General features: G+C 58.6%; 1 protein-coding gene across 1 annotated transcript; it reads left to right on the plus strand.

The window, feature by feature from the left end:
- Positions 1-1,048: 1,048 nt before the first annotated feature.
- HCK (HCK proto-oncogene, Src family tyrosine kinase) lies at positions 1,049-10,734 on the plus strand. The gene is made up of 13 exons (XM_042048389.1): positions 1,049-1,172; positions 2,618-2,744; positions 3,146-3,185; positions 3,445-3,544; positions 3,691-3,789; positions 3,931-4,034; positions 4,461-4,610; positions 4,895-5,047; positions 5,367-5,549; positions 5,998-6,074; positions 8,464-8,617; positions 8,841-8,972; positions 9,544-10,734. The coding sequence occupies exons 2-13, from the start codon at positions 2,619-2,621 to the stop codon at positions 9,744-9,746; spliced, it is 1,521 nt and encodes a 506-aa protein (XP_041904323.1). The 5' UTR covers positions 1,049-1,172; position 2,618; the 3' UTR covers positions 9,747-10,734.
- The last annotated feature ends 246 nt before the right edge of the window (positions 10,735-10,980 follow it).

Consider the following 10,980-nt stretch of genomic DNA (forward strand, 5'->3'; position numbering starts at 1 on the left):
GGGGTCAGCAAGAGCGTGCTGGGAGAGGAAAGGGCTGGTGGCCGCAGCTGGGCTGCTGCTGCCTGCGACGCCTGTGCGACATTCGTCCGGCCGCGGGCTGCGGGTGTTTCACAAAAGGAAGTTCCTGCCCCGGGACCCGGCTTCCTGCAGTCCCGCCCTGCAGCCCCTCCGCCGCCGAGGGACAGGGCCGTGCTCCCCGCTGCCCGATGGACCTCAGCTGATGTCCCCTGGCCACTGTACCCCAGCCAATATCCCGCAGCTGATGGCCCTTGGCTGATGGCCCCGAGCCAACATCCCCTGGCCAATGTCCCTTGGTGGGGACTGCGGGACGGCGCTGCAGCCCCAGGGTGGTGTGTGATCAGCAGACGCTGGGGCTACCAGAGCAGCTTATTTTTTCTCCTAAAAAATTTACATATGCAAACCCTCATGAGGAGCAGCTCTGGCTGCTTCCTCTGACACCCTGAGCCCAAGCAGCCCATGGTCAGGATCACACAGAGCCGTCGGTCCCCTTGCTCATGCTGCCTCCATCCCGAATTCAGGGGTTGTCTGGGCAATCCAGAAGAAAGGCTGGAACACCGTGGGGCTGGGTAGGGCGCCGAGAGAAGCTTTGGCACGGGAATACCAGCGCCAGCAGGGACACAAAAAAGCCCAGGGATAGCCGGACCTCTCTGAGCTGTGCTTCACAAAGCCAGCCCCATGCACCCACTGTGTCCTGCACCCCCCTCCATGTCCTGCACCCCACCACGGGATGCTCAGGGCTTTCTTTTCTCCTTCCTGGGGACAGAGACCCAGGCTGACGCCGTGTGCCCCCCACCCTCCGTGGCCCTGCACCGGGCGAGGACACATCCTGGGGGCTGCCCGGGATGCGGGATCCAGACCTGTCCTGTGTCCCGGGGGCAGCGGATGGACAGACGGGCTCTGGCACCCGTCGGGGGTCCCTAAGAGCAGTGGTGTCACGCAGGGCTGGGGTTTCCCTGCGGGTGCGGCTCGTGGGTGGTGGTCTCCGCTCCCAGCCCGGCACAGAAGGCACCGTCAGAGTCGGGGGCGGGGCCGTACCGGGCAGGCGGCGGGAGAGCAGCCGGGCAGAGCGGAGCGGCGGCGGCAGCCCGGGTTCCGCGACGGGGACTGGGAGAGGGACCCGCGACGGGGACGTGCCCAGGACGGCAGCGAAGGTGGGAGCTCCGGGAGCGGAGCCGTGCGCGGAGCCCCGAGGGCGGCGGGGGAGCGCCGCAGCCGGTCCCGGGCAGCCCGGTGGGTCCGACCCCGCGCCGGTCGCGCTCAGAGCGGCGGACCCGGGGTGACCGGGATGGGACGATGGCCGGGAGTCCCACGGGTCCCGGTGCAGCCCCGGTTGGGCACGGTGTAGCCCCGACGAGGGGGTCCCTGGGGGTGGCTTTGCAGGGTCTGTCGGGGACCGAGGGCACGGGGCAGCAAGGGCAGAGGGCTGCGGGCAGCCGTGCTCCGGGAGCGATGTGCACCCTCATCCAACCTGGTCCTCCTGACTGGGGATACCGCATGAGCCCTGGGACCTGGCTCTCCGGGGTGGGACACATCAGGAATGCCAGCTATGCCGCAGGAGCCAGTGGGAATGACCCTTGGACCGCCCGGGGTGTTTGTGTTTTGTAGGGCTGGATGCCCTGAGCCAGTGTGGGACGGGCACAGCAAATACCTGAAGTGGTGATGGTGTGAGCCACATCTGAGTTTAAGCAGGGCACCGTGTGGGTTCGCCAGGATGGATCTGGCACAGTCCCGAGCCTGTGCCCAGGGTGTCCCCAGTGAGGGGGATGAGCTGTCGTGGCTGCCACGGCTGCTCCTGCTCTGCCCTTGGGAGCAAGGCTGAGCCAGGCTTTGGCACGCAGGGAAAGAAAAGGAGTGATCATGGGGTGTTGTGGAGGTGACAGCAATGTCCCTCAAGAGCTGTGCTGTGCATATCGAGGGCTCAGCCCTGAGCTTCCTCCTTCACTGTCACCACCAGCACCTTCTCCTTTCTCTGCACCCAGGTCTCCCTGGCCAAGGGAAGTGCATTTGCAAGGGGTTTCCCACTCTTGCTTCTTGCAGCCTTTTTTTCCCACTGGGTTTCTTGGGGAGCTGGAGAAAGTTGAGCATTCGTCTTTGCCCTGGACTGGCTGTTTGGGGCAGCTCCCACCCAGCAGAGAGCAGGGGAGCACAGTGGGGAGTGGTGACCTGTGGTGATGGGGGGCCACAGGCACGGGGGTGCTATGGGGGGACCCCTGAGCTGCAGCAGAGCTCACCATGATGAGGGCCCGTCTTTGCAGAAGATGCTGAGTGTGGCTCTCTGCTGCCATGGTGCCCAGTGCCTGCACCCTGTCCTGGATCCCAGAAGGGCTGGGAAGCTGCTCCATGGCAGCTGCTCATCTGCCCAAAATTCTGCTCCTGTGACATCTCCAGGAGATCCCTTTTCCTCTGGCATGTCACTGGGCACCCCAGTACCCTGAAGCTGTGGAGGGAGAAAAGTTTTCTCTGTCACAGCAGAGCAGCCGGGTGGGCATTGGGGCCCTATGCTGGGTGGGAGCTGATGGGAACAGGGCTGGACTGGGGTTGAAGCGGGGCTTTCACCTCTGTCGCAATGGCCTCACTTCCCCTTCCCTGGTTGCAGCATGGGTTGCGTGAGGTCAAAGGAAGCTGGTGTCCAGGAGATGATAAAAACTGACCCTGCCCCTGATCCTGGCCCCACCATCCAGCAGGGCCACTATGTGAGGGACCCCACAGCCACCAACAGGCGGGTGAGTGATGAGGGGTTTCAGGGCTGAGCCGTCACGGGGGGCTCAGCCCCTCTCCTCAGCAGTGCTACCAGCACTGAGAGTGGAGCCAGCTGAGGGCACCAGCAGTGCCCATGCACCAGGGCAGGGACTTGGCTATGGAGTGGGAGCCCAGGCCACACTGAGATAAAGCACAGAGTGGACTTGATGGGAATCCAGGAATTATGGAGAAAGGGAGAGAAAAAGGAAGGTGTTGGGAGGGGGTGAAGATGCTGGTGCTGGGTGGGTTGTTGTGTCAGGTGGTGCTGGTGCTGCTCCTCAGGTGCCCTTGTGCCCCTGCCACTGCTGTCGGGGCCAAGACCCCTGGTGGGAAACGGGTCTGTGCCACCTGTGACATCACTCTGTGGTTCTGTTGCACTTTCCAGAATAATGTCCCCAGCATGGCTGTGACCCTGCCTGAGGATGGTAGGTACAAGGGGGCTGCAAGTGGGTGCAGGGGGTGGAATTGTGTGGGGGCAGCATGGCTGGATCCTCTCTGACCGAGGGCGGAACACTGCCAGTCCTGGTGGGATGGGAGCTCTGGGCTCCCCTGAAGGGCCAGATGTGACACGATGAAGATAGAGGTGCTGGGTACTGTGGGGGTCCTGGCCAGTGTTCATGGCAGGAGTGGCTGGGCACCCCATCCCAGCACGGGGAGGGGTGCCCAGGGAGCTCCCTCCTGCAGGCCTGGGGGACAGCGTGGTGCTGGCACTCTACGACTACGAGGCGATGAATGCTGGGGACCTCAGCTTCCAGAAGGGGGAGCGGATGAAGGTCCTGGAGAAGTAAGTGCTGCTGGCAGACCCCCATCCAGGGTCTCCTGATGGCTTGTGTGGCCCTGTTGGGAATTTCTTCTGGAATTTGCCCAGGAGGAGCTGCTGGTGCCCAGGTCCAGGTGCCATGAGCCAACCCAATGCCATTTCTGTCACAGCTCAGGGGAGTGGTGGCAAGCACGGTCACTGGTGACAGGATGTGAAGGCTTCATCCCCAGCAACTATGTTGCTCGAGCCAACTCGCTGGAGACAGAGGAGTGAGTCCATCTCTCTGTGTCAGATCCTGGCCCCATGCCGTCCCACACTTCCCCACCAGTGCTGTCCCTGCTCCTGCCTCACATCCTGCCCCCAGCCCTGCCCCACACCAGCATTCCTTGGTTCATTTGGTTCTGCTGCAGGTGGTTTTTCAAGGACATCAGCCGGAAGGATGCAGAGCGGCATCTCCTCGGCCCTGGGAACATGATTGGGTCCTTCATGATAAGGGACAGTGAGACGACGAAAGGTGTGGAGGGGTGTCCGCAGCGCCGTGATGGGGAACAGCTGCCCAAGGGGCTTCCCTCATCCACCTTTGCCTGGAAGAGGAGCTCCCTACCCAGCTCCCCAGCCCTGGGGATCTGCTGTGCTGCAGGGAGGGACTGACTGGGGGGCCCATGCTCTCGCTGGAAGTGCCCCTGCAATAGCCTTTGGTGCTGCCACATGTCCAAACCCCATGGCAGGGATAGGGGAATGTGTTCCTTTCAGGCTGCTTTTGGGTGTTTGGGGTGCAGGCGTAGCTGACCTGGAACTGAAGGGGTGGTGGCAGCACAGTGGGATGGGTGCAGCTGGCTCTGCTGGGTGATGGCTCTGTGTGTGCCAGGAGCACCAGGATGGCCAGGTGCAGCAGGAATGTGCTCCCATGGGAGCTGCCAGCTCACCCTTCCCTGCCCAGGGTCTTACTCGCTGTCAGTGCGGGATGGGGACGAGCTGCGGGGCGGGGCAGTGAAGCATTACAAGATCCGGACTCTGGACAGTGGTGGCTTCTACATCTCCCCACGAAACAACTTCAACACGCTGCAGGAGCTGGTCCAGTACTACAAAGGTGAGCCCTGGGGTGCCCAGCTCCCCTTCCCAAATGTCCTGAGCCAAGCAGCCACCGGGCAGCTGAGGGTGTAGAGGCTGAGGGGCTCCTGCCCATCACCCTTGGGCTCCTGCTGTGGCTCTGACTGCAACATGCAGTGACTTTTCCCGTTGCCATGGCTGGCCCACTGGCTGTCACAGCTGTGGTGTTGGTGTCCCTGAACACTCACAGTGCCCAGAACTTCCCTTGAAGCACAGTGTGGCCAGTGAGACAGGCTGGCTGATGGCCCTGGATGCTCTCCTCAGGTCAGAGTGACGGGCTGTGCCAGAAGCTCACCCACCCCTGCCGTGTACCCAAACCACAGAAGCCCTGGGAGAAGGATGCCTGGGAGATCCCTCGAGAGTCACTGAGCCTGGAGAGGAAGCTGGGAGCCGGGCAGTTTGGAGAAGTGTGGATGGGTGAGAGTGAGGGGGAGATGGTTGGGAGGATGATGAAGGTGATGGTGAAGGAGTAAGGGTGAGGGATGGGAGAGAAGGTGAAGGGATGGTGGAATGGAAAAGGCAAGGAGGGAGAGAAGTGTGGGAGAGAAGCAGAGAAACATGGAGGTGGCCCTGCCTTAATGCAGGGGCTGGTTGGGGCTGCGCATGTGGGGACAGCCTGGGGCTATGTGTGGTCTCCAAACTTCCCACAGCAGTTCTGTCTACAGGACTGAGACTTTGTCTCCAAAGCCCAGTGTTCTCAGGGCAGCCTGGTGATGGTCTGTCGTGCCATCCCCAGCTACCTACAACAAGCACACCAAGGTGGCGGTGAAGACTATGAAGCCAGGCAGCATGTCCGTGGAAGCCTTCCTGGAGGAGGCAAACCTGATGAAGACGCTGCAGCACGACAAGCTGGTAAAGCTGCATGCAGTGGTCACCAGAGAGGAGCCCATCTTCATCATCACTGAATTCATGGAGAAAGGTGCCATCCACATCCCTGAGTGATGTCTGTGGGCCAGGCCAAGTGGCAGCACCCAGGTGCCCTGGGGTGATGCAGGATCAACCCCTTCCACATCCCCAGGCTTGGCTGTGGGCTCTGCACCAGCTCCCAGGACTCTGGGAGCAGTTCTGTCTCCTTGCCACAGCGTGTCAGTGCTCTGGGGCAGGGTGCTGGGAGAGGGGATGTGGTGACAGCACTGGGAGAGGAGGGACCCCCAAGAGGGGACAGATGAGTACAAGCACTCCACAGGGCAGGAGGGAGCCTGCAGAGGTGCTTTCCCCTCGGCCCGATCCGTGGGAGCAGGATGGGGGATTAAGAGAGTTTCCAGAGTCCCCTTGTCCTGCTTGGCTCCTTGGTACCCTGTGCCACCCTAAGGGTGGGTGCAGGCTCCAGTTAAACCATCAGCCCTGGCACCTTGCCCTGTCTGCAGGGAGCTTGCTGGATTTCCTGAAGAGTGATGAGGGGAACAAGCTGCCGCTCCCAAAGCTGATTGACTTCTCTGCCCAGGTGAGGAAGGAGCAGATCTTCCCTGGCTCCGAGTCCCCTTGTGCCCCTGAAAAGGGTGAGTGAGGACCCTGGAAACTTACCTGGGGCTTGTGCAGGGCCAGTCAGAAGTCTGGTCTGAACAGCGCTGGGGGTGCAGTGAGGTTTTCCTGCAGGCAGCCACTGCGTGCTCACCATCCCCATCTTGCTGACCTTGCAGGAGCAGGGGCGTGGGAAAGGAGAAGTGGCAGCTTCCCCCTCACCACGCTGGTATCTGCAGCACTCAGCCAGCCCACCTGCACCTGAGCAGCGTGCAGCAGAGCTGCACAGAGTCTAGGAGAGGACTGGCCAGGCTGCTCCTTCTGAGGGGCTGGAAAATCTATGATTTCTATGTCTGCCGTGGTTCCTGCAGCCCTTGCAGCCCACAGGGCCACTGCGCTTTGTGGAGAAAGCAGGGATGAGGATGGGGCTTGTTTACACAGCTCACATTTGCACAGTCTTTTCTCTGGGATGTGCTGGTGCTGGTTGGTGTGGTCCAACCAAACCCAGGGCAAAGTTATCAATTTCTATAATTGATAACTATTGATATTGATAATTATCATTTCTAATTTGCTGGTGCTGTGACAGTTACCTGCAAACCTTACCCGTAAACTTGGCCAAAGCCCCACAAAGCCAGCACAGCCACACACCTACCCCATCCCACCCCATCCCCAGCTTTGGGGCAGTGCCACGGTGGTGTGAAGCCCTGTGGGTTTAACAGGAATCCTGCAGCATGATCCTGTGTGCTCCCAGTGCCTGAGAGGCTGAGCTAGGCATGGTTCCCAGTCCCCTGGAGGGAGCATAGCAGACTGTGTTTCCCCAGGGGAATGCCTACAGGAGGGCTGTGGTTCAATAAAGTCACCAGAGGGCTGTCACGGGCAGGGGAAGGTGGCTGGAGAGGCAGGAGGACTCAGTGATAATTATTTTGGGGATATTTTCAGGAGCTGATTTTGAGTACAGTGGAACGGGCTGTTAAACATCTCACTCCATGTGCAAGCATTTGCACAACCACTGAGTCCCTGCTGCTTCTCCAGTGCCCTTGGGTGAGGGCTGAACCCAGGGACCCTTTGAGCTGAGCTCAAATATTTCACAGAGGCACCTGAGCAACAGGAAAGTCAGGATGGGAGCCCAGACCCCGTGGGCTTAGACCAGGTCACTGGCTGCTGGAGCTGGCTGTGCTGGGGTCTGTGGATATGTGGAGCTGTGCACTCCTGCACACCATCTGTTCTCAGTAAGCTGGCTCGTGCCAAAGCTGGCTCGGCCCACATCTCTGAGGGGCTGCTCAGAGAAGCACTGGGGAGCAAAGGCTGAAGGGCTGTCACGGGCAGGCAGCAGCCTGACATTTGTACTGGGGCTGAGTCACTGTGGGCAGAAATGCACCTGTGGTCATGGAAATGATCCTTCCACTCTTGCGCTGCCTGGCTACTTCTGTATTTAGTGGGGAAAGCTCTCTGAGAGCTGCACCTCACCCCGGCCAACTTGTGTGGGGGCGATGGGGATGGGGGGGTCTCCCCTCTGGCTGCTCCAGCCCCTTTGCATTCTGGATTCTGGTCACATCCAGGCATGGGGTAACAGCACAACTTTGGGGTTTGGTTGTGCACGCACCAGGTCACCTCTGCCTGATCAGGGCTGAGAGCTGCACACACAGCACTGAGTGCAGAGACTTCAGAAGACAGAGTGGTGAGGGGGGATTGTCAGGGGCCATCACAGCCATCCTGTCTGCAGGCAGAGGTGATTCTTCAGAAACTAGTCTGGAAGAACCCAGGCATCTTCCCTTATGCTTTTCTGCTCTGGCTGAGGGAAGCTCTGGAATGCTGACCCTCGCTGCAGCAATTGCAGTGAGCCATTTTGGGAGTATTTGGAGACTCGTCTCACATCTTCCCTGAGCAGAGAATGATTTGCTTCTCTCCACATCCTCATGGCTGTGGATGAAACCTTGCGCTGAAAACACTCACAGACATTCTCTGGTGATCACATGAGCTCCTCAGCTGTCAGTTCTCATGGCCTTTCTCACACAGCAGCTTAAAGGTGTCATGTTGGGCTGGTCACCCAAACCCTGACCTTCTGCAAGGGATTCCTTGCTCAGAGAGCAGTTTCCATGCAGGAAAGTCACAGAATGGTTTGGGTTAGGAGGAACCTTAAAGCTCCTCTTATTCCAACCCCCCTGCCATGGGCAGGGACACTTTTCACTAGACCAGGTTGCTCCAAGCCCTGTCCAACCTGATCTTGAACACTTGCAGGGATGGGACATCCATCTCCTGCTGTGGCTCAGCCTCCTTTCACCCTTTTCAGAAGCAGTTGACTTCTTTGGTGCTGAGGGGGTGTGTGTTATTTCAAGCAGCCTCTTTGCATGTGCCTTGTTCCCCTGTGGCAGATTGCAGAGGGAATGGCTTTTATTGAGAAGAGGAACTACATCCACAGAGACCTGAGAGCCGCCAACATCCTGGTGTCAGCAGTGCTGGTGTGCAAGATTGCAGACTTCGGGCTGGCCAGGGTCATCGAGGACACTGAGTACACGGCCCGGGAAGGTGCTGGGGGTGAAGGGTTGGGGGGTTCCCTTAGAGCCACTTGCCACCATGGTGGTCCCGACCCCAGGAGGGACGTACTGGGTACAGAGGCAGAGGCAAGCTCCTCTCATTTGCATCACTTCACTTGTTCCTCTTCTGTTTGTTTCTTGTTCCCCATATTTCACCACCCATTTCTAAGCAGTTGGGGTTAAGATCACATTTCCCATTGGATCTCTTTGTCCAGGTGCCAAGTTTCCCATTAAATGGACTGCACCAGAAGCCATCAACTATGGATCTTTCACCATAAAATCTGATGTCTGGTCCTTTGGGATCCTCCTGACTGAGATCATTACCTATGGACGCATCCCCTACCCAGGTAAGGAGCTGAAATGCCTCCTCTAGTCTGGTTCCAAAAGACACATTCTACCCTCTGGGCCACATCTGTGTGACCTGGGTTCCTCCAGCTCCATGGGAAAACCCTGTAAATCCTTATCATTAGGGAGCATCCTGTATTTTATACTAAGGATTACTTTGATACATTTTTTAATGGGAAATTACTCTGTAAATGCTACCACAAATGGACCATGAAGGATCTGGGGTGGCACAAAGGGCTGTTCTGAGGAGCAGCTCTGCCCCCACACTGACCTGTTTTCATTGGAAGCAATGGTTTGTCACTCAGCATATGGAAACTTTAATTTATACAAAGTGATTATAAACCCCACCTGATGTGGGACACAAAACTCCACCCTACAATAACCCAGCATCTCCTTTGTCCACGTTTCCCTGACCAGGAAGAGCAGTTCCCCTTCCCAGCCTCTCTAACCACTTTTTCCTTCCTGGAGACATTGCCCAAAGGGTGAGAAGTTTTGGGTTTGAGGTTTTTATGACTTTTAAAGAAATCAGTGATAAACCAGGTGATATTCACCTGTCTCACACCATTTTCCCAGGGATGTCAAGTGTGGAGGTGATCAGGGCGCTGGAGCATGGATACCGGATGCCCCGCACGGATAACTGTCCAGAGGAGCTGTACGATGTCATGATGAGGTGCTGGAAGATCAAACCCGAGGATCGTCCCACTTTTGAGTACCTACAAAGCATTTTGGAGGATTTCTTTACTGCGACAGAGAGCCAGTACCAGCAGCAGCCGTAGCACAGGACGCTCGGGACAGACACTGCCAGCTCCTCCCTGTCCCACGTGTGCCCTGCTTCCCCTGCCAGCCTGGCCCAGGAACCACAGCCTTCCCGGAGTGGCTGGGCTGGAGGAAGCGCAGGAGAAAGCGCATGATGGAGGGAGAAGAGACGTGTGGCCATACCTTGTGCCCTTCTCAGGAGCCTGAGTGCCCGCAGGGCAGCGGCTCTGGGAAGTGTTGGCTGGACAATGGAGGCCCAGGCCCCAGGAGGAGGGACAGGGATGGGGCTGGGCCTGCTTTTGCTGCAAAGGAAAAACCCAGATCAGTATTTTTTTAATCCTTCTGAGATCTTATCACGATGTTCTGCAGAAGTAGGTGCTTTAGCATGCTGGCCTTGGCGAAATGCCGTGCAGTGCCTGTGCTCCCTGTGTGATTGATCCCAGAGGATTCCCATGGGGCACGCTGCAATGCAGCCCAGTGGCTCATCATCAGCACAGGATCCTGGGGTTTGGATGTGGAGTGTCAGAGACACGTGTCCTCCTCTCTCCCTCCTGGGTTTCCTTCCCCAGTATTTTCATGGCACCCCCTGTGCAGAGCGCAGGTTTCGTGAGGCTGTGCTGCAGGGGCAGATGGACACGGTGCTGTTCCAGGCCATCCCTGCAGGGATCCCCCTCCACTAGCCTTGGGAGGAACCTCTGGAGCCCAAAGCCATGGCAAAAGGAGCCGTCTCCCCCATTGGCAAAGCTCACGGACAGGATTTGTTGTCTGCTCAGCATTTGCAGTGTCAGCAAGGGCCAGGTGCTCCCTGCACACTCACTTTATTTTTAGTATTTCCTGACAGGTTATCTGGGGAAAAGGTGTAAAGAGTTACTTTTTAAAGACAGCCCTGTACTTCTTACAGCAGGGAGACTGGGGCCTGGCATTATATTTTCGATACCAAGAGGTAAACGCCGTCGCTTCTGCTTTGGGACCTTTTTTTTGGAACGAATAAAGTATTTATCAACCTTTCCTCTCCTGGCCGTTCCTGCTGCTCCGCAGCCCGGGTAGGGGAGACGCAAATGGGGCAAGGCTGGGCCTGCAGCGCCCCTCGGAACGGGGGCTCCAGAGCCGGGCGGGCCCGCACCGCCATCGGAGCAGCCGCCGGGCCGCGGACCGCCGGGGTGGGATCGCAGGGACCGGAGGAACCGGGAGGTTCGGAACGGCCCGGGAGCCTCCCGGCCCCACCGCCTCGGCGCCCTCACCAAACATGGCGGC

The sequence above is a fragment of the Corvus kubaryi genome, unplaced genomic scaffold, assembly GCF_017639235.1.
Source record: "Corvus kubaryi isolate FWS band 111438036 unplaced genomic scaffold, C.kubaryi_AGA036_p1.0 134, whole genome shotgun sequence".
In the NCBI taxonomy this organism is placed as follows: domain Eukaryota; kingdom Metazoa; phylum Chordata; class Aves; order Passeriformes; family Corvidae; genus Corvus; species Corvus kubaryi.